This window comes from Panthera leo, chromosome F2 (assembly GCF_018350215.1).
Source record: "Panthera leo isolate Ple1 chromosome F2, P.leo_Ple1_pat1.1, whole genome shotgun sequence".
Taxonomy (NCBI): domain Eukaryota; kingdom Metazoa; phylum Chordata; class Mammalia; order Carnivora; family Felidae; genus Panthera; species Panthera leo.
This window is the reverse complement of record NC_056695.1, coordinates 45,448,692-45,473,373: the sequence shown is the minus strand read 5'-3', so window position 1 is coordinate 45,473,373 and position 24,682 is coordinate 45,448,692. Positions and strand designations below refer to the sequence as shown.

Genomic DNA, 24,682 nt, shown 5'->3' with positions numbered 1-24,682 from the left:
TGGAATGAAAATGTAGCTTTTTGCAGTATAATAGATAGGATCTTTACTGATCAACTGATAAAGAAAAATTGCAAAGAACTGAGTTTGTGCTAATCTTTTGTGAAAAAGGCCCCCAAACTAAGTTCCCATTTAAAAAAAAATGGTTCAAGACTACATATAGTACTATAACATAATCCATTAAGATGAAATGTGGAAGTTACTTTTCCCACTGAAAAACAAATAGGTTATAGAAAATATTGTTTACATCTTAATGCAGTATAAGTCTATTACAAGAAAGAAGAACATGGGCTTAGCAAATATCAACTTTGGCTCCAAAATCAATTTTCCAGAAATCCTGATTCCGAACACATTTGCTTGCTCAAACTTCCATTAAGAGGATAATCCTTTGATGGCTTCAAGTTATGATGTTCTATTTTATCTGATGACAACTTCAGAGTTTTCTGGTTTATATTTTGGTTCATAAAACATCTTGGAAAATGGACACTACTATTTTAAAAACTCAGAATTTTAGGGCCTAGATTTTAATCATTTAATCAGAATCAAGTTTTACCTTTAAACTTTTCCAGAACACATTAACATCTGGAAATGTCTAAATATACAGCATGTATAATACAGTGCCGAGACTAAAAATGAAGCAAGTGCCTAGGTCATATTCAAAATAACCTATACAAAAATATAATCGTTAGAACTCCTGTAATTATATGTTAATTTACACTCAATAAGCTTAGTCAAATGAGGAACATGAGTCTAAACCGCAGACATAAAAATGGTTAACGTGGCAAATTTTATGTTAAGTGTATCTTACCACAAAAATTTTTTAAAAGAAAAAAGTGAGGAAAATCAGTATGTCTACTTATAACTAATCCATAATGATAGCTAAGATTTAATTTATTGCTGGTGATAAAGCTAATGAAGGCAATGTATCATTATAAAACAAGCAAAATAACCAGAATTTCACAAGAATGTCAGAATTGGAAATAACCTTAAACATTATTTAATTTAACCATTTCATATTACAGATAAGCAAAGTAGAGTCCATAGTTAAGATACAGAATTTGATACTGCTAACGCCTGGCTCCTTGAAATTCTATACACCCTTTCCTTTCATGAACTATCTGGCTTTTCCTCCTACATTTCTGATCTCTCTACTACAATTTCCTTTAAGGACACTTTCTCTTCCACTGTCTGCTTTAGAAATGGCATCCCCTTGGCCCACTGCTCTTTCAACTTCACATATTTTTTTGGATGACCAATTCTCTTGGTTTTATCCATCTATAGATGATTTCCAAAATATATCTCTAGTGTGAAATCTCTTCCTTAAGCTCCAGATATGAATATCCTACAGTCCGACAGAAGCCCGGAGATCTCACAGGTGTTTCAAATGTATGTATAAACTCCCTATTTGCCCCTGACTCTGCATAGCTGCTTCTTTTACCATTTCATGGCATCATTATGCACCCAAATGCCAAAACTGGAATGTGAAACACCAGTTAGACAGCCTCCTTCTTCTCAGTCCCCCAAAGTCCCCTCAGCATTAGTCACTAAGCCATGCTGACTTTATCTTAGGTCCCTCAGGACCACTGGCCAAAGTGGCCTATTGTCTAGTGTTTTCTGATTTGTATACTGAACATTTAGAATCTTTTAAATAAGTTCAAAATAAAGAAAATGAGTAATGAAATTTGTAATTTGAGAAACATCTCAAAATTTGCATAATTTGTAACTTTATCAAGAATAGCATATAAGATGTATTTCATATAATTTGCTAATAATATGTAAAGCTCACCAACAGTTTTCATCTAAGTTATACAAATGAGATGGTATACACAAGTGTTACAAGGGAGATTATTTTTTAACGATATTAAGTGTTACCAGTGAGATTACTTCTTTACCAATATCAAAGGTGCTAAAAGCTAAAAAGGATCATAGAAATTAAAACCATGACAGTTCTTTTATTTTACCTGCAGTGTGAGACTCTTTACTGCATTCCATACTACTCCAATAAATTCTTTCATTCTTTCTTCAGGACTTCTACAGCCTTCAGATATATTCAGCATGGCTTTCACAGGAACTGACAATGGTCGAGATTCTAAGTATAAGAACAGTTAATTAATTAACACACATTTACTTTACTGTTTTAGAAAAATATACAGAAACTACTTCCAAGATTATTTATTTATTAGTTCTGAATGAGATTACAAAATAACACATCAGATCATTTTAGACTATAGAATTACTGATTTTTGCAACTATTCAAACATAAGCACAACTTATCTGTTAAAAGTCAGGAGAGTGTTGGTTACTCCTGTTGGGTTGGTGACTGGGAGGTGGCACTGTGGAACAATGTTATAATCTAACATTCTATTTAATGAATACATGGATATATACACACTTTACTAAAATTAAGTTGTAACCTAACAATTTACCCATTTCTGAGTATAAAGATACCTCAATAAAAACTTTACTTGAAAACAAAAAAGGAACAACAAAGCATTTTATTTATCCAAAATAGATAAGAAACAGGTCTTCCCATATGTGAATTCTCCTGATGACAAAATCTTATCCATAGACTCTCTAAACTTTTTTTTAAAGTTTATTTATTTTGACAGAGAGAGAGAGACCATATGCACGCACCTGTGAGCAATCAAGGGAGGGGGACAGAGCAAGAGGGAGAGAGAATCCCAAGTGGGCTCCGCTCTTCATTTGATCCCACAAACCTTAAGATCATAACCTGGCTGAAATCAAGAGTCAGACACTTAAGTGACGGAGCCAACCAGACTCCAACTTTATTTTTTTAATATGAAATTTATTGTCAAATTGGCTTCCATACAACAGCCAGTGCTCATCCCAACAGGTGCCCTCCTCAATGCATATCACCCATTTTCCCCTCCCTCCCACCCCCCGATCAACCCTCAGTTTATTCTGTTTTTAAAAGTCTCTTATGGTTTGCCTCCTTCCCTCTCTGTAACTTTTTCCCCCTTTCACCACCCCCATGGTCTTCCGTTAAGTTTCTCAAGATCTACATAAGAGTGAAAACATATGGTATCTGTCTTGCTCTGTATGACTTATCTCACTTAGCATGACACTCTCCAATTCCATCCACATTGCTACAAAAGGCCATATGTCATCCTTTCTCATTGCCATCCTTTCTCATTGCCAAGTAGTATTCCATTGTATATATAAACCACAACTTCTTTATCCATTCATCAGTTGATGGACATTTAGGCTCTTTCCATAATTTGGCTATTGTTGAAAGTGCTGCTATAAACATTGGGGTACAAGTGCCCCTATTAATCAGTATTCCTGTATCCCTTGGGTAAATTCCTAGCAGTGCTATTGCTGGGTCATAAGATAGATGTATTTTTAATTTTTTGAGGAACCTCCACATTGTTTTCCAGAGTGGCTGCACCAGTTTACATTCCCACCAACAGTGCAAGAGGGTTCCCGTTTCTCCATATCCTCGCCAGCATCTATAGTCTCCTAACTTGTTCATGTTAGCCACTCTGACTGGCGTGAGATGATATCTCAGTGTGGTTTTGATTTGTATTTCCCTGATGAGGAGCGACGTTGAGCATCTTTTCATGTGCCTGTTGGCCATCTGGATGTCTTCTTTAGAGAAGTGTCTATTCATGCCTTCTGCCCATTCCTTCACTGGATTATTTGTTTTTCGGGTGTGGAGTTTGGTGAGTTCCTTATAGATTTTGGATACTAGCCCTTGGTCCGATATGTCATTTGGAAATATCTTTCCCATTCCATCGGTTGCCTTTTAGTTTTGTTAATTGTTTCCTTTGCAGTGCAGAAGCTTTTTATCTTCATGAGGTCCCAATAGTTCATTTTTGCTTTTAATTCCCCTTTCCTTTGGAGCTGTGTCAAGTAAGAAATTGCTGCAGCTGAGGTCAGAGAGGTTTTTTCCTGCTTTCTCCTCTAGGGTTATGATGGTTTCCTGTCTCACATTCAGGTCCTTCATCCATTTTGAGTTTGTTTTTGTGAATGGTGTAACAAAGTGGTCTAGTTTCATCCTTCTGCAGTTCTCCCAGCACCATTTGTTGAAGAGACTGTCTTTTTTTCCATTGGATATTCTATCCTGCTTTGTCAAAGATTAGTTGGCCACACTTTTGTGGGTCCACTTCTGCAGTCTCTATTCTATTCCATTGGTCTATGTGTCTGTTTTTGTGCCAATACCATGCCATCTTGATGATTACAGCTTTGTAGTAGAGGCTAAAGTCTGGGATTGTGATGCCTCCCACTTTGGTCTTCTTCTTCAATATTACTTTGGCTTTTGGGGTCTTTGTGGTTCCATACAAATTTTGGATTGCTAGTTCTAGCTTTGAGAAGAATGCTGGTGAATTTTGATTGGGATTGCAGTGAATGTGTAGATAGCTTTGGGTAGTATTGACATTTTAACAATATTTATTTTTCCAATCCATGAGCATGGAATGTTTTTCCATTTCTTTGTATCTTTTTTCAATTTCCTTCATAAGCTTTCTATAGTTTTCAGCATACAGATCTTTTACATCTTTGGTTAGGTTTATTCCTAGGTATTTTATGATTCTTGGTGCAATTGTAAATGGGATCAGTTTCTTTATTTGTCTTTGTGTTGCTTCACTATTAGTGAGTTGCTACACTATTAGTGTATAAGAATGCAACTGATTTCTGGACATTGATTTTGTACCCTGTGACTTTGCTCAATTCATGTATCAGTTCTAGAAGACTTTTGATGGAGTCTATCAGGTTTTCCATGTATAATATCATGTCATCTGCAAAAAGTGAAAGCCTGACTTCATCTTTGCCAATTTTGATGCCTTTGATTTCCTTTTGTTGTCTGATTGCTGATGCTAGCACTTCCAACACTATGTTAAACAACAGTGGTGTTCCTGATCTCAGGGGAAAAGCTCTCAGTTTTTCCCCAGAGGATGTTATTAGCTGTGGGCTTTTCATAAATGGCTTTTATGATGTTTAAGTATGTTCCTTCTATCCCAACTTTCTCAAGGATTTTTATTAAGGGTAATGAATTTTGTCAAATGCTTTTTCTGCATCAATTGACAGGATCATATCGTTCTTTTCTTTTATTAATGTGATGTATCACATTGATTGATTTGCAAATATTGAACCAGCCCTGCAGCCCAGGAATGAATCCCACTTGACCATGGTGAATAATTCTTTTTATATGCTGTTGAATTCAATTTGCTAGTATCTTGTTGAGAATTTCTGCATCCATATTTATTAGGGACATTGCCCTGTAGTTCTCTTTTTTTGCTGGGTCTCTGTCTGGTTTGGGAGTCAAAGTAATACTGGCTTCATAGAATGAGTCTGGAAGTTTTCCTTCCCTTTTTATTTTTTGGAACAGCTTGAGAAGGATAGGTATTATTTCTGCCATAAATGTCTGGTACAATTCCCTAGGGAAGCCACCTAGTCCTGGAATCTTATTTGTTGGGAGATTGTTGATAACTGATTCAATTTCTTCACTGGTTATGGGTCTGTTCAAATTTTCTATTTCTTCCTGTTTGAATTTTGGAAGTGTGTGGGTGCTTAGAAATTTGTCCATTTCTTCCAGGTTGTCCAGTCTGTTGGCATATAATTTTTTATAGTATTCCCTGATAATTGCTTGTATTTCTGAGGGATTGGTTGTAGTAATTCCATTTTCATTCATGATTTTATCTATTTGGGTCATCTCCCTTTTCTTTTTGAGAAGCCTGGCTAGAGGTTTATCAATTTTATTTTTTTCAAAAAATCAACTCTTGGTTTCACTGATCTGCTCTACAGTTTTTTTAGATTCTATATTGTTTATTTCTGCTCCGATCTTTATTATTTCTCTTCTTCTGCTAGGTTTGGGGTGTCATTGCTGTTCTGCTTCTAGTTCCTTTAGGTGTGCTGTTAGCGATTTTTCTTGTTTCTTGAGATAGGCCTTGATTGCAATGTATTTTCCTCTCAGGACTGCCTTCGCTGCATCCCAAAGCGTTTGGATTGTTGTATTTTCATCTTCATTTGTTTCCATATATTTTTTTAATTTCTTCTCTAATTGCCTGGTTGACCATTCATTCTTTAGTAGAGTGTTTTTTAACCTTCATGCTTTTGGAGGTCTTCCAGACTTTTTCTTGTGGTTGATATCAAGTTTCATAGCATTGTGGTCTGAAAGTGTGCACGGTATGATCAATTCTTTTATACTTATGAAGGGCTGTTTTGTGACCCAATATGTGTATCTATCTATCTTGGAGAATGTTCCATGTGCACTCAAAAAGAAAGTATATTCTGTTGCTTTGGGATGCAGGGTTCTAAATATATCTGTCAAGTCCATCTGATCCAATGTATCATTCAGGGCCCTTGTTTCTTTATTGATCCTGTGTCTAGATGATCTATCCATTGCCGTAAGTGGGGTATTAAAGTCCCCTGCAATTACCACATTCTTATCAAAAAGGTTGCTCATGTTTGTGATTGTTTTATATATTTGGGGGCTCCCGTATTCGGCACATAGACATTTAAAATTGTTAGCTCTTCCTGATGGATAGACCCTGTGATTATTATATAATGCCCTTCTTCATCTCCTGTTACAGCCTTTAATTTAAAGTCTAGTTTGTCTGATATAAGTATGGCTACTCCAGCTTTCTTTTCATTTCCAGTAGCATGATAGATAGTTCTCCATCCCCTCACTTTCAATCTGAAGGTGTCCTCAGGTCTAAAATGAGTCTTTTGTAGACAGCAAATAGATGGTTCTTGTTTTTTTATCCATTCTGATACCCTATGTCTTTTGGTTGGAGTATTTAGTCCATTTATATTCAGTATTATTACTGAAAGATATGGGTTTAGAGTCATTGTGATATCTGTAGGTTTCATGCTTGTAGTGGTGTCTCTGGTCCTTTGTAGTCCTTGCAACATTTCACTCACAAAGTTCCCCTTAGGCTCTCTTGTAGGCTTGGTTTAGTGGTGATGAATTCCTTCAGTTTTTGTTTGGAAGACCTTTATCTTTCCTTCTATTCTGCATGACAGACTTGCTGGATAAAGGATTCTTGGCTGCATATTTTTTTCTGTTCATCACATTGAAGATTTCCTGCCATTCCTTTCTGGCCTGCCAAGTTTCAGTAGATAGGTCTGCTACTACACTTATGTGTCTACCTTTGTATGTTATGCCCGTTTATCCCTAGCTGCTTTCAGAAATCTCTCTTTATCCTTGTATTTTGCCAGTTTCACTATACATATCCTGCAGAAGATTGATTCAAGTTCCGTCTGAAGGGAGTTTGCGGTCCATTGGAGTCCTCTTGGATTTCAATGCCTGTTTCCTTCCCCAGATCAGGGAAGTTCTCAGCTATTTTGTTTAAGTACACCTTCTCCTTTCTCTCTCTCTCTTCCTCCTCTGGAATTCCTATGATACAGATGTTCCGTTTGATTGCATCACTTAGTTCTCTAATTTTCCCCTCATACTCCTGGATTTTTTTATCTCTCTTTTTCTCAGCTTCCTCTTTTTCCATAATTTTATCTTCTAATTCACCTATTCTCTCCTCCACCTCTTCAAGCCGTGTTATGGCCCCCTCCATTTTATTTTGCACCTCATTTATAGAATTTTTTAATTCCTCATGACTATTTTTTAGTCCCTTGATTTCTGTAGCAATAGATTCTCTGCTGTCCTCAATGCTTTTTTTAGGCCCAGCGATTAATTTTATGACTATTATTCTAAACTCTTGTTCTATTATATTGCTTAAATCAGTTTTGATCAATTCATTAGCTGTTACTACTTCCTGGAGTTTCACTTGAGAAGAATTCTTCCATTTTGTCATTTTGGCTAGGCCCTCTGGTAGCCCCAAACTGCAGGGCACTTCCCCTGTGCTGTCCCAAGGAACTTGGGTTGGTGGGTGGGGCCGCAGTCAGACCCGATGTCTGCCCCCAGCCCACAGCTGGGGCCACAGTCAGACTGGTGTGTACCTTATCTTTCCCTCTCCCAGTGGCAGGACTCACTGTGGAGTGGTGTGGCCCTTGTCCAGGCTGCTTGCACACTGCCAGGCTTGTGGTGCTCCTTTGATAGGATCTGGCCAAGGGTGTATTAGCTGGGGTGGATCTGCAAGGTGCTCAGGGGCAGGAGGGGCAGGCTTAGCTAGCTTTGCTGTTGGTGGTCCTCTGCGGGACGTGCCCTGCAGCACAGGGAGAGAGGCAGGACCGTTGGAGGGATGGATCCACAGCTGCCCAGCGTTGGGCATTTGCACAGTGCAAGCAAGTTGGATGATGGGAATTGGTTCCCTTTGGAATTTCAGCCGGGGGATGGGAGAGGGAAATGGTGCTTACCAAAGCCTTTGTTCCCCCACTGAGCTGTGTCCTTCCAAGACTTAACAACTCTCCCTCCCAGCCTCCCTGCTCTCTGAGAGCAGAGCTGTTGACTTTTAACATTCCAGATGTTAAGTACTTCTGGCTGTCAGAACTCATGCAGTCCGGCCCCTCTGCTTTTGCAAGCCACACTTCAGGGGCTCTGCCTTGCCCAGCGGTCTGCTCCTCCACCACCCCAGCTTCTTCCCGCCAGTCCATGTAGCACGCACCACCTCTCTGCCCTTCCTACCCTCTTCTGTGGGCCCTTGTCTATGCTTGGCTCCGGAGAGTCCATTCTGGTAGTCTTCTGGTGGTTTTCTGGGTTATTTAGGCCAATGTGGGTGGAATCTAAGTGATCAGTAGGATGAGGTGAGCCCAGCATCCTCCTGTGCCACCATCTTCCTTCAATCAAATGATCCTAGTGCAAGCAGAGGGTCTTTGTAGGCTACAGGACTCTGACAAGCTTAACGCAGGGTTCTTCATCCAGGTGCCTAACAGTCAAAGGTCATTTCCTGAGGTCAAATGAGAGAGGCCCTAAACCATGAAAATTTATTTCCAATGTCCAGCTGGGAGATCTGAGAGGTGTGGGCATGGGCTCCTATTGCTCCAACTTTACAAACTGATTTTGAAAGTAACCAAAAAAGTATGTGCTTACATAAAAGGCAAATTTCTATATTAAGAAAACAAAAGGTGATATTCCACTCTGTATAGTATGTTATTAAAATTTTTGTCCATCTAAATTACAGAAATCAGAGAATTTCAACAATTTTAAAGCAAAATTTCAGAAATTACTCTTAATTTAATAATCGATAACATATATTATTTCTAAACATATCCATATATTTTTTATACAATTATATATTAATACAAACATTAATTTGTATGTACCACTTTATGTACTTAAGAAACATAAAATAAGTAAGTCATATCTTGGTTTTTAAGACTTTGATTAAATTAAGTTTGATGGTCCTAAAATGCTCTCCAAAGTAAATGCTGCCATATTACCACTATGTGAACTACAGTTGCTATATTTCAACTCAGTTTCCTTATCTTCCCAACTTGGCTCACTTGTATTTATACTAGATTAATAACATCTTTTTAAAAATTTTTAATATTTTTGAGAGAGAGAGAGAGACAGAGAGAGCAAGCAGGAGAGGGGTAGGGAGAGAGGGGGACACAGAATATGAAGCAGGCTCCAGGCTCTGAGTTGTCAGCACGGAGCCTGATGCAGGGCTTGAACTCACAAACCATGAGATCATGACCTGAGCCAAAGCCGGATGCTCAAATGAGCCACCCAAGTGCCCCATAGATTAATATCTTAAGGGCATGGATCATAGACCCTTTTCCCTCATATTTATAAACCCACAATCTACCACAATATGCATATTATAAATTCAAAGAATGTTTATTTAAAACAAGAGTTTGGGAGAGATCCATAGAGAAATTTGGGAACCGAGCATTCTAGGTAAATAATAATGCAAAAGTCCTGGGTTAGAGGTATACTTAGGATTTTCAAGAAATAATATGGAAGAAATGATGGCCAAAACAAAGTAAAGAGTGAGCGAAGTAGGAAATGAGTCAGAGCTATAAATAAGGACCAGTCATACAGAGCTTATATAGGCCATGGTAAGAAGGTTGGCTTTTACTTTGGAGAAGCTAGGACATGATCATGGAGTCTAAATACAGTCATAAAATTATTGGATGGACATATTTTAAAAGAATTTCTCTGGTTACTCTGGAGAAAATCAGCTGTAAGTATTAAAACAGGGAGACAGTATGTGAAAGATGGTGGTTGCAATAGAGGTAGTAAGAAGTGATGAAATTCTGTATCCACTGAAAAAGATAAAGCCTCCAGGCTATACTGATGGACTACACATACAGTAAGAGAGAAAAGTGAAGAACGGATGACTCCAAGGCTTTAGGTCTCAGCAGATGGAAGAATGGAGCTGCAGGAGGAGGAGAACTCAGGGGGAAAAACACCTTAGTTTTTTAGACCTATCAAGTTGCAATTTCCATCAGTTCAAATGAAGATATCAAGGTTACAAACAGCTCAACAACTATACAAAATGGAAAAGAATACCAACAGATAATTGAGAAAAATATACTATGGCCAAAAAACTTAATAACATCCTTGCCAAGAAACAAATAAAACTTAAGACAAAAATCAGGTATCCTCTTCCGTGGTCACATTGGCAACATTTTAAAGCATCAATTTGCATAGTTACAAAATCTGTCGTTGTTGAAGGCTCTTTTGAGAATTTTTCATATACTGGGAATATGATTAAGTATGGTCTTTTTAGTAGAATTGCAACAGATGACAATTTGTAGCTATCAAAATTTAAACACGCAGTATTTTTCTACAATAATCCCATTTCCAAAAACTTATGCTACAGAGATACTTTAACATTTGAGAGTGCATGCATACAAACAACTTATAAAGAATGGTCAGTGTCAGCAGTATTATTTGAAATAGTTAAAAAAGAAAAGAGGTGAGAAGGGAGCGGAAATGGAGAAGGAAAATATAAGCAATTTATCTGTCCATCAAAAAATACATGGTTGGGGCGCCTGGGTGGCTCAGTCGGTTAAGTGTCCAACTTCAGCTCAGGTCATGATCTCGTGGTCTGTGGGTTCGAGCCCTGCATCAGGCTCTGTGCTGACAGCTCAGAGCCTGGAGCCTGTTTCAGATTCTATGTCTCCCTCTTCCTCTAACCCTCCCCTGTTCATGCTCTCTCTCTCTCTCTCTGTCTCAAAAATAAATAAATGTTAAAAAAATTTTTTTTGAAAAAAAAATAAAATAAATGGTTAAATTAACTTCAGAATACCTCCAACGGAGATTATAATCCATTCACTTAAAATGAGTAACAGTTACAGGTATGATAGAAAGCACATTTTTGATATCTTGTGAAATGAGAAAAATACATATGTGTAGTATAATCCAAATATGTTTTTACAACAATGTGTAAGTTTGAGTGTGATTTGTCTACTCCATACACAGAAAAAGTTATAGAAGAGTAAAAAAGCAAATCCATGACAGAGGTTTCCTCTGAGGAGAGCAAAATGGAATTGATGAGGTGTAAGAGCGAAGGGGTATTTAACACTTTATTCCATACATTTAAGAATTAATTAAATGATTTACAATGGGTTTCCTATTATAATTTTCTTAATAAAACACCATTAATTTGCTTTCTATTGACTTGGATTGCATCACTTCTCTTTTGTCCATTAGTAGTTATGAGAACAAAATGGTTACCTAAGCCTATGGTAAAATTCTGCCAATTTAAATAACTGACTTAAATCTAGACCAACCACACAAAACCTGCACAGAGAAATTTATAGGATCTTTATTCCTAAGTGCCAAAATTTGGAAGGACTAAGATGTCCTTCAGTAGGTGAATCAATAAACTGTGGCCATGAAAACACACAGAAGCAATTTAAATGCATATTGGTAAGTGAAAGAAGCCAATCTGAAAAAGCTACATACTAATTCAAACTATATGACATTCTGGAAAAGGCAAAACTATGGAAACAGTAAAAAAGATCAGTAGTTACTAGGAGATAAGGAGGAGAGAGTAATAAAACTACTATATTGGTTACTATAATGGTGGATAAAGGTCAATACAAATTTGTCCAAACGCACAGAATATACAATACTAGGAATGAACCCTAATGTAAACTATGGGCTTTGGGTGATAATCATAGAAATTCATCAATTATAACAATGTAACACTTTGGTAGAGGATGTTGTTGATAACAGGGGGAGAATCTATGCATGTGAGGGGAAGGGGATACATGGGCAATCTCTGTACCTTCTCCTCAATTTCACCGTACACCTAAAACTTCTTTAAAAAATAAATTCTATGGAAATAAATTTTTAGATGCAGTCAAAATTTTAAACTCTTAACAATGAATACAAAAGGTTTCCAAAGAAATTTCTATGATCAAATTTCAAAAATCTAGTACAGAATATTAGTTTCATATAAACACCATTATTTCAATTTCAAAATAAACCCATCTAATAAATGCTAACAGTACCAAACAGTTTGAACACTATCACATGACTGTGAAGCAATATTTCAAGTAATTACTAATCAAAAAGCCATACAGTTACTGTAAATATACTGATATAATGACCTAATAAAAAATATTAAAGGAGGCCCTGAAATTTATATGTGATTCAAAAAGCTTTGAAAAACATAAGCAGTTAAAACTTCTCATTAAATATCATAATCTGGCTATTGGAGGTATAAAATCACATTATTTTGGATACACTCATATTGAGTATTTATTTCCTAAAAGATATGAGGAAGACAGTTTTAAAAAAGGGCATTTTTTTTCCCTGTAGTTATGTATATTTCACAGGTAGCATATGAAAACTTCCTATAATTCTGTCAATCTTGATATGTATTTTATTTAATCAAAAACCTCTGTAACGCCTGCTATATGCCAGATATTGCCGTAAGAGCTTTACAAATATTACTTGGTTTAAACCTTATAGCCACCCCATAAGGAACAACACACTATTATTTAGACTCTTATTCTCACCATTTTAGGATAAGAAAACTGATCACACAGAGGTTAAGTAACTTATTCCATGTCACCCAAGTGGTAAATCACAAAATGAGGATGTGAATCTACGAAGTCTGACTCCAAAGTCCATGCTTTTAACTATGCTATAGCAACTCTTCTGTTTTTCCAATCCTGTATCATGGTAACTTCTAGTTCCAGCAAATATGTACTAACCATATCATATTTTTATTCAAGATGATGGTACCACCGATTGTTTAGAAATCATCAGATGTGTTCATTCTCACTAGAGCTACTCAAAAACCTACATTTAACACAGTAGTCTGATATCTATTATACTTCCTGTTTCTAACAAATAACTAAGGTACTGTTTGCAACAATAAATAAGGTACTTTTGAGACACAAAATTTACTGGTTAAAGTAATATAATAGTAATAAAATAATATCAACAATCAGTTCTTAGATATGTACTATCCAGCCTGGTGCAGTATTAATCCTTCATTTCTTCATCATGAAAAATGTACTGCATTGGATGTCTGGGAAGATGGCGGAGTAGGAGGACCCTAAGCTTACCTCCACCCACGGGTACAAGTATATAACATTTACATAAGTGTAAATAACCCAGAAAACAACCCAAAAGCCGACAGTAAAAACTATACAACTACATGTAAAGAAGAAGCTGAATCTAAGAGGACAGAAATGGGCAGTAACATGGTCAGGAGCTAAATGGACCCTCGGGTGGGGCCACAGAAGGCAGGTACCCTGCAGGCTTAGAGAGGAGAGAAAAACAGACCCTCACACAGGAGAATGACACACACATAGGAATGACAAATGACCCTCACACACAGGAATGACAAATCCCTTTAACATTTGGCTTTGAAAACCAGAGAGGCCAAATTTTGTATGTTCTTACAACCAGTGGGACTTAAAACCTGGAGCTTTAAAAATCAGCACACTAGGCTCTGGGAGAGCCTGAAGAGCAGGAGGAGGCTGAGTCCCCACCTTTAAAGAGCACAACCAAAGTCCACAGAGATACAGCACAGAAACAGCAGTCTTAAAAGAGCATGGGTCACATAGGAGGGAGAGTAGTTTACTTATCTCAGAGTCTACTCCTGAGCAACAGAGATTCCTAGGAGAGTCATTCACAAACAAAGAAGCTGACAGACACCATTCCCTTCCTCCACCCCCCAACCCCCAGCATAAACACATGGCCACCTAGAGGAACCAGAGTGGTGCCCACACTCACCACCTAACTTGCTAACCCCTCCATTCTCTCCCTCCTCCAGACCTTGCAGATCCACTCCTCTGATGCACTCATGGACAGAGCCCACCCCAGAGTGGGACCACAGGCCTAGCAAGGTGCAAGCAGCCCTGACTGGGGACAGCTCCACTTGAAAATAACTACTCCTTGAGAAACTGGGAAAGATAACCACACATACCAGTAAGAATGTGGCCCTAGCAGTGGGCTAATGGCAGACAGCTGGTCAGATTTCTGGCCCTGGCCACCAATGAAAGCTTCTTAGGGGACAACACAGGGAAAGAGCCCTGCAGTTTGGTGCTACTGCATCATGGGCAAATCCCTGAATTGACTCAACTTAAGCCCATGCGGCCCTACCACATGGACCAAATAACTGCGCACAATAGGCAGAAAAAGCCACTGCAGACAACTGCACTGAAGGAAACAGTGGCTCAGCCACAAAAGCAGGATGTACACAACACATATAAGAGACACACTGGAAATCTGAGGTTCTGGGGAACAAGGAATGCTGCACTGCAGGGCACTACAGGACCTATTCATAAAGCCATTACTTCAAGAGTAAGAGATGTAGTTGACTTTCGTAACACAAAGGAACAGACAGAGAGAGTTAGACAAAATGAGGAAACAAAAGACTATGTCCCAAATGAAAGAACAGGACAAAATCACAGCAAGAGACCAAAGCAAAAAGGAGAACAAGTGTAATAACATTCACAGTATAGGAACCCAGAAGGCGAAGAGAGAGAAAAAAGGGCAGAAATGTATTTGAAAAAATACTAGTTAAAAATATCCCAAATATGGGGAAGGAAACAGAAATCCAGATCAAGGATGCACAGTGAATCCCCAACAAAATAAACACAAGGAGAACCACACCAAGACATATAGTATTTCATATGGTAAAAAGTAGTGATAGGGAATTTTAAAAGCAGCAAGAGAAACACAGTTATGTACCAGGGAAATCCCATAAGGCTATCAGCTGATTTTTTAGGAGAAAATGCAGGCCAGAAGGGAATGGCATGATATATTCAAAGTGCTGAAATGAAAAATTCTATTTAGCATGGCTATCGTTAAGAACAGAAGGAGAAACAGAGTTTCCCAGACAAAGAAAAGATAAGGAATTCCTCACCCCTAAACCAGTCCTACAAGACATGTTAAAGGGGATGCTCTGCGTAGAAAGGAAAGACCATAGGTAAAAGCAAGAGTAGAAGGAAACAAAAAAGCAGTAAAAATTAATACACCTGTAAAAATTAGTCAAGGAACTCAAAAAATAAAAGAATATCAAGTATGACACCAAATACCTAAAATGCAAGAGACATGAAGACAGGGCTCAAACTTAAGTGATCATCAACTGGATTGCTATAGGCAGAAGACTTTACATACAAACCTAATGGTAATCACAAATCAAACACCAGTAACAGACATGCAAACAATAAACGAAAGGAACCCAAGTATACCACCAAAGAAATCCAACTAATCATGAAAGAAGAGAGGAAGGGAAGGAACAGAGAAGAACTACAAAAACAATAAAAAAGTAACAAAAATGACAATACATGCATAATTACTTTGATTGTAAATAGACTAACTGCTCCCTCAAAAGACAGAGTGCAGGAATAGATAAAAAAAAAAAAAAAAAAAAAAAAAAAAAAAAAAAAAAAAAAAAAGACCTATCTACACACTGCCTACAAGAGACTAATTTCAGACCTAAAGCAACATTCAGACTGAAAGTGAAGGGAATGAAAAGCATTTAGCATGCAAATGGATATGAAAAGAAAGCCAGGGTAGCAATATTTATATAGGACAAAACAGACTTTAAAACAAAGACTGTAACGAGAGACAAAGCACGCTATATAATCATAAAGGAACATACCAAGAAGAACATACAGTATTAAATATTTATGCACCTAACATACCAATATATAAAGCAGTTAATAACAAACTTAATGGAAATAATCCATGGTAAAATAATAATAGTAGGGGACTTTAACACCCCACTTACATTAATGGACAGGTCATCCAAACAAAATCTACAAGAAAAAGGTAGCTCTGAATGACACACTGAATCAGATAAATTTAACAAATATATTCACAAATTTCCACACTAAAACAGCAGAATACACATTCTTTTCAAGTGGAAATGGAACATTCTCTAAAATAAATCATATATGAGGCCAGAAAACAAGTCTCAACAAATTCAAAAACACTGCAGTCATACCATGCATCTTTTCTGTCTACAACTATATGAAACTAGAAACCAAGATAAGAAAAAATCTGGAACGAGCACAAATACATAGAGATTAAATAACATGTTACTAAACAGTGAAATGGCCAAGAAATCAAAGAGGAAATAAAAAAATACACGGAGACAAAGGAAAACAAAAACACAGTCCAAAATCTTTGAGAGGCAGCAAAAGCTATTCTACGAAGGAAGATTATAGCAATATAAATTTACCTCAAGAAAACAAGAAAAACTCTCAAACTGCCTAACTTTACACCTAAGGGCACCACAAAAAGAGAAACAAAACCCAACACCAGAAGGAAGGAAATAACACAGTTTGAACAGAAATAAATGAAATAAAAATTTTTAAAAAATCAGATCAATGAAACCAACAACTGTCCTTTGAAAAGATCAAAATTAATAAACTGTTAGCCAGACTTTCAAAATGAAGAGAGAGAGAGAGAGACTCCAATAAACAAAATTAGAAAATAGGAAAAATACCAACAGAGTAACACGAAGAACTGTAAAAGAATATTGTGAAAAATTATATGCCAACAAATTGGACAACCTAGAATAGATCAATTCCTAGAAACATACATTTCTCAAAACTGAATCAGGAAGAAATAGAAAATATGAACAGACCAATTATCAGCAATGAAATTGAATCCATAATCAAAATACTCCCAATAAACAAAAGTCCAAGACCAGATGGCTTCACAGATGAATTCTACCAAACACTTAAAAAAAGAGTTAATACCTATTCGTCTCAAACTATTCCAGAAAACAGAAGAGGAAAGAAAACTTCCCACTTCATTCTTTGAAACTAGAAAAAAGAAAGCCCTACAGGCCAATATCTCTGATGAACATATATGCAAAAATCCTCAACAAAATGCTAGCAAAACTGACTCTAACAATACATTAAAAAAAAAAATAACACACTGATCAAGTGAGATTTATTCCCAGGAAGCAAGGATGGTACAATAATTGCAAATCAATCAACGTAATGTATCACATCAATAAGCCAAAAATAAAACTGTATTATTATTTCAACAAATGCAGAAAAAGCATCTGACAAAGTACAACATCCATTCATGATAAAAACCCTCAACAAATTAGGCTTAAAAGCAACATACCTCAACCTAATACAGCACATATATAAAAACAGCTAACATCATACACAATGGTGAAATACTGAGAGCTTTTCCCCTAAGGTCAAGACCAAGACAAGGAGGTCCATTCTCACCACTCTTATTCAAAACAGTACTGTAAGTCCTAGTCACAGCAATGAGACAACAAAAAGGAATAAAAGGCATCCAAATTGGTAAGGAGACTCCCACCAAAAAACTACTAAAACTGATCAATGAATTCAATAAAGCCACAGGATACAAAATCAATGTGCAGGAATCTACTGCATTTCTATACACTAACAATGAAGCAGCAGAAAGTGAAATTAAGAAAACAATCCCATTTATCACTGCACCAAAAATAATAACACACTTAGAAACAAACTTAACCAAGGAGGTCAAAGACCTACATTCTGAAAACTGTAAAACACTGATGAAAGAAATTGAAGATGACAAAGACTTTCCACACTCATGGACTAGGAGAACAAATATTGTTATTTGCTATATTGTTATTTGTACATACTACCAAAAACAATCCACGGATTTAATGCAACCCCTATCAAAATACCAATAGCATTTTTCACAGAACTAGAACAAATAATCCTAAAATTTGTATGGAACCAAAAAAGACTCCAAAGAGCCAAAGCAATCTTGAAGAATAATAATAAAGCCAGACGTATCACAATTTCAGATTTCAAGTTATACTATAAAGCGGTAGTAATCAAAACAGTATGGTACTGATACAAAAACATACAAAGAGATCAAAAGAAAGAATAGAAAATCCGGAATAAACCCACAATTACATGGTCAATTAATGTTTAACAAAGCAGGAAAGAATATCCAATGGGAAAAAGACAGTCTCCTCAACAAATGATGCTGGGAAAACTGGACAGCAACATGCAGAAGAATAAAACTGGTCCACTTTCTTACACCATACACAAAAATAAATTCAAAATGGATGAAAGACCTAAATGTGAGACTGGAGACCATAAAAATCCTACAAGAAAGCATAGGCAGTAATTTCTCTGACATAAGCCATAACAACATTTTTCTAGATAGGTCTCTTGAGGTAAGGGACACAAAAGCAAAAATAAATTACTGGAACTAAATATAAAAAGCTTCTACACAAAAGAGGAATCAATCAACAAAACCAAAAGGCACCCTACTGAGTGGGAGAAGATATTTGCAAATGACATATTCAATAAAAGGGTTAATATCTAAAATACATAAAGAACTGGGGCACCTGAGTGGCTTAGTCGGTTAAGTGTCCGACTTTGGCTCAGGTCATGATCTCAGGGTTCATGGGTTCAAGCCCTGCATCAGGCTCTGTGCTGACAGCTCAGAGCCTGGAGCCTGCTTCGGATTCTGTGTCTCCCTCTCTCTCTACTCTCGTGCTCTGTCTCTCTCTCAAAAATAAGTAAACTTTAAAAAAAATCATGAAAATAAAATACATAAAGAACTTATCCAACTCAATACCCAAAGAAACAAATCATCCACTTTAAGTGGGAAGAAGACAGGAACAGACATTTCTCCAAAGAAAACACCCAGATGACCAACAGACCTATGCAAAGATGCTCCATGTTATTCATTATTAGGGAAATACAAATCAAAACTATAATGAGATTATCACCTCACACCTGTCAGAATGGTGAAGATCAAAAACACAAGAAACAAGAAGTGTTGGCAAGGATGTGGAGAAAAAGGAACCCTAGTGCACCACTGATATGAATGCAAACTGGCGCAGGCACTGTAGAAAACAGTAGGAAGCTTCCTCAAAAATTTAAAAATGGAACTCCCCTATGATCCGGTAATTATACTACTGGGTATTTACCCAAAGAATATGAAAATACTAATTTGAAAAGATATATGTATGCCCGCCTGTTTAATGAAGCAATATTTACAATAGCCAAATTATGTAAGCAGCCCAAGTGTCCATCAGTAAATGAATGGGTAAAGATGTGGTGTGTGTGTATACAAAAAAAAGAAAAAAAGAAAAAGTAATACACTTGGAGTCAACTTATGTGTTTCAGTTGTGTCACTTACCATAATACTTAAGGAAAGCAAGTTAATCTAAGTGTCAGAAATTGAAAATACTATTATCGAATGGCAACAATACTATTCATGTTAAATGTTTTAGTGTATATGAAAACAGTTCATGAAACTACTATAAATATAGGAAAATGATGATAAAAAAAATTGTAAAGTGTACAAAAGAACTTGAAAGTTACCAGATATAAAACACAAGTTCCCACCTCTTCTATCACAATCAGGCTGTTGTTTTAGTTCTACCTTAAATACCATTTCCTCTGAGAAATGGTCAGTGATTTCCCCAAATTAGACTTGGTCCTTCCTCTATAATCTCTCAGAATTCTGACACAACTCTGTATAACATATTTAATTCTCAATGGTATTGTATTAAACATCTAAATATTTATCTTTCCAAAAGGAGCAGTAAAGCCTTATGATATGGTATAGTAATAAATGGTAGCAGTTAATGCTTGAACTTTGAAGATATCTTCTGAACTCTGCCCACCAATCATCCTACTCTTCCAATAAGAAATAATCTTATGTCCATATTAATCTAACACCAATTAGATAAACTGGCTGAAAAAGCTAGAAATTGCAGGCCTAATAGTTAAATGATCCTATTTTTTGCTTCTACCTCTCAATCAATGATTTACATCAGAACATTCCTTTTCCTTCTTGAGGTTGAACTGGAATCTGGTAACAATTACTCAAAGTCAGTATGTCAAAACCCTCTGTTCTTATTTTGAGGATTTGAGTAATGATGTCAATGGTTAAATGTAACTCTAAGCACTCTATAGTATATATAAACTAATGGCACCAAATATTGCATTTGATACCAAATGGCTTACAATATTCAGTTCAAGATTCTCACAATAGAAAGGTTATTTCATGATATTAAATAGTCAAATACTGTTCAGCCAGAACAATATAATTCATTTTTCATAGTAAGTGTTTCTCAGAATTAAGCCTTGTTTTGGGATTTTATCATCACCTGTGTAAAACCCTTAACAAGGTGCTACCAAAAAAAAGTAGGTCAAGTTTAGTACCTGGTCAATCGGAGAGAATGATTTCTAATAGGAGAGTAACAACAACAAAAACTTCCTATAGCATTTTTTCCTTTAAACTTGAGACATTTAACCATCAATTTGTATGTTTAGGCACTTGATTCATTATAACACTGAAGCCAAGACATACTCATTTCTCTGAAAAGGCAATCCATGTTTCTTCTGTTTAATGTAGCACCCTACAGTAGTATAGTGACTTGCTCAGTAAATATTGGATGATTCAATGAATTGATATAATTTTAATTGTAGTTGACATACAATATTAGTTTCAGGTGTATAACATAATGATTCACCAATGATATACATTATAATATCTTTTTTGAAAGATAAAACATCCTATGTGTACTTTCTTAAAATCTTTCCCTAATAGCATATTATTAAACACTTTTATTAAAAAAATGTAACTTTGTGTGAGGTATATATTTATGATTTACGGCTTCATGTTTATTTCAAATTTTATTTTTTTATTTCAGATTTTACATAATCACCAAGATGCAAAGTGTGCCAATTTTTATTTCTCCTTTATGTTCAAAAGAAACCACGCTGTTCAGACATGTACTCATAGCCAAGACATTATTATGCCAAGGGGTAGCAGCCTTAAGCAGAGTTGAATTACCTAAAAGGAAACTTAAGATAAAAATAAAAAACCTCCTGAAAATACGCCTTGCAAACTCAGGTTGTAGATCATCCTGGAGAGGCAACATAAAGAATCTTAAGCAAAACAAGAAGATGACTACCAAAAAGAACTTCCTAATAAAAAAGGGGAGAGTTGCAAGCTTGAGGGATACACTTTTCTTCATTACAAGTTCAGAAAGCTAAAGGCCAAATGGAGAACACAGGCTATCTAGAATGGCATACTTTTTAGGTTTCTGTGGAGAGATTTGAAAGAGAAAGAGGGTAAATGCTTCAGAAGAGAAACCAGACGCTGATACAACAATGACATGTAGTATCACATTTCATTATCTTGTTCACAAAGACATCATAAAAGACTAGGATAAAAGATTGTGTTAGCTTTTCACATGCTTAAGGTGTTCTCTTGCTGATAAATGGTCTACTTTTGGAGATACTTTTATTACAGAATATATGTTGATATTTGATAAAAAATCAGAAAGTGCAACTAACTTAAAAATAAGGAAAGGAAAGGGAAAGGGAAAGGAAAAGGAAAAGGAAAAAGGAAAAGGAAAAGGAAGGAAGGAAAACATATCCCATAATTTCAATATGCTAAAACGTCATTCAACAGTGCTTAAGGAGCACCTGCTATGTATTAGGGACTAAGTTGGAAACTGGAAATACCATAGTGATTAAAATAGACATGGTCTCAGTTCTCAAGGAGTTTATACATACATGTGGTAGGCTTTAAGATTTTTTTTAAAAAACAAAACAAAAAACTCCTCAGTCGTGGAATTGCAGACACTAATCGGATAAATATATTTACATACAAGCTTCCTCAAAGCATAAAACTGCAATCAGGAAACCTAGGAGCCACCTTTCCTTCCACCATTCAAGATATGCGATCTTAGAATACCTCCAGCTATTTAGGTTTCAGTTCTTATCTATAACTCTCAAGAGAGAAGCATTAAAGGCTGCCTATATCTCACAGGAAAACCAGGGTGTGAGACAGGCATTCTGCTATCTGTAAAGAAAGAAGAAAAAAAAATCAAGGGCAAGGAAAGAAAGGGGAGGGAAGAGGAGGGGAGGAGAGAAAAAGCACTCAGAAACACCATCATGTCCTAAGTATTAAAGATACAAATGTCTCTAGAATCTGCCCTTCAAGTTATATACTGATTACTACACTGATCCATCAAGACTATTAACATTCTTTCACCCTGTCCTTAATTGCAAAATAAAATAAGTAACAACAAGAAGTTTAAACTTCCATGACTCTTCATGTGTGTGTACCCACAATACAACCAACACTATCACCACCAGAAACAACAGCACAGGGTAGAAAATGAGGAAATGAAGCTTTTGGAGTTAACATCGTGAGACCTTAGAGGAGCATGAAGAATTTTTAAGTTGGAAGAGACAGTCCCCTATTTATTGCTACAGCTTTTGACAAGGCTAGTGTTGGGTTTTTTTTACATGTTTTATACTCAGAACTAAGTTTCAATGATGATTAAATTATTCAAAGTGCAACTCTAAAATAATGAGGCTGGTTTTCCTGTAGTTCTATAAAATTGGTGTTGTTACTTAGTATTTGTCCTTCATGAATACCTTCACAATGCTTCTCCTTCTGCAGTAGTCTTAACCTGAACACTGATCTTTATAGTTGTAAGAGTTCAGAGGGAAACTAAGAAGCTCACCAGGGAATTATAGAAAAATAAATGAGAAAACTTTGGTTAATCAGATCACTACTAGAATTTGAGTGTTCACATTTATGTTGTAAAAAGCAAAAGGAGAAAAAAGGGGGGGGGGGAAGGTGTGGAAGGAAGGCAGAAAGGAATCTCATTCATCATAAGCAAAAATGTTATTAAACATCCATTTACTATATTCCAGGATACTGCAGTAAGGGCTGAAAAATATGACACAATCCTTATCCTCCAAGTGCTTACAATCTAGATAGGAGATATTAATCTAATTACATACAACTGTCAAAGAGCATGATGAATGCTATGCTTTAAAATATTCTGCAAATTACAGACTGTCTAATTCAATCAAGCACTGGCAAAGTCTTCACAGGGGAGGTAACATAGTTTGGGTTCAGGACAAATTCTTAAGAAAGAAGGAGTTGTAGGCAGAACATGAACAGAGGCACAGAGGCACAAAGTACACAGTGAAGAGTTTAGTGTGAAGTATACTGCACAGCAAATGAAACTGATAAACTGGAGACAGGGCTGGAAAGGTTAAGTTTAAGCCCTAATTGTGAACTGCCTTAACTATCATGCTGAGAAACATGAAATTTATCCTGAAGGTATTAAGAAGATGGTGAAAACTTCTATGGAAGGAAATGTAATAAAATTTGGGTTTTAGAAGTGAAAATTCTGATATTCACAGAGAATATTTATCATTGTAATATACAGCTATATCATTGGGAGAGAGAGTGAAAAGAGAAGACCAATTAGTTGTTTTGCTTACCCTCAGTGTTGCTCATTTTATTTGATTGTTGCTACAGTAGTTAGAAATTGATCTATTATGACCCCATACCATACTCTGGATATTAACCAAAATAAATTCATGAACTGTGTTTATGTGACCTGCATTTGATCCTTTTGCTTTTAAGTGGACAGCAGGAAAAAGAAGTTCTGATCTTTGACTAATTTGAGAGTCCTGCACTCCAAAGGAAAACTCCAGGCCTAAAAATTTCATTATTCTTTTGTCTAATGATGTAAGTTGGGACATATAATTGCAATCATTTTTAAGTATCCACTAAGTATATTATTTTACGTATTTGCTGAAAGTATCATTTAAGTTTCATTTCTTCAAACTTTTTTTAAATTTGAGAGAGAAGAGCGCATGCATGTGAGTGGAGGAGAGGAACAGAAGGGAGAGGGAGAGGGAGAGGGAGAGGGAGAGGGAGAGGGAGAGGGAGAGGGAGAGGGAGAGGGAGAGGGAGAGGGAGAGGGACAGGGACAGGGACAGGGAGAGGGAGAGGGAGAGGGAGAGGGAGAGGGAGAGGGAGAGGGAGAGGGAGAGGGAGAGGGACAGGGAGAGGGACAGGGAGAGGGACAGGGACAGGGACAGGGACAGGGACAGGGAGAGGGAGAGGGAGAGGGAGAGGGAGAGGGAGAGGGAGAGGGAGAGGGAGAGGGAGAGGGAGAGGGGAAATCTCAAGCAGGCTCCATGCTCAGCACTGAGCTGGACACGAAGCTTGATCCTGTGACCTCGGGATCATGACCTGAGCTGGAATGAAGAGCTCCTCAACCGACTGAGCCACCCAGGTGCCCCCAAATTTGTTTTAAATACTCAAAGAGAAAGAAAGAAAAATTGGTTGATTAACTGAGGTTTCTACTTCTAAAGATACCTCCAAGCATTCCACTTATATTGCCCCAGAGAGAGGAGGATGCCCCAGAACCCAGACAAGAGTCAAATTCTTTCGTTAATATTATCCCCATAAAACTCTGACACAACTCCGAATGACCCTGAATTGACTTTACATTATTACTTCTTTAGCCCAGTATAACTGAAGATCATAGATAAGTTCTCTATCTCTGCTAGAGAAAAATAAAGTTATATTTTGCACACTTGA

General features: G+C 36.7%; 1 protein-coding gene across 1 annotated transcript in view; it reads right to left on the bottom strand.

The window, feature by feature from the left end:
* VPS13B (vacuolar protein sorting 13 homolog B) overlaps positions 1–24,682 on the bottom strand; it is a 795,867-nt gene that overhangs the window by 413,974 nt on the left and 357,211 nt on the right. Inside the window, 1 exon segment of the mRNA XM_042923372.1 lies at positions 1,959–2,086. Coding sequence (XP_042779306.1) covers positions 1,959–2,086 — 128 coding nt within the window.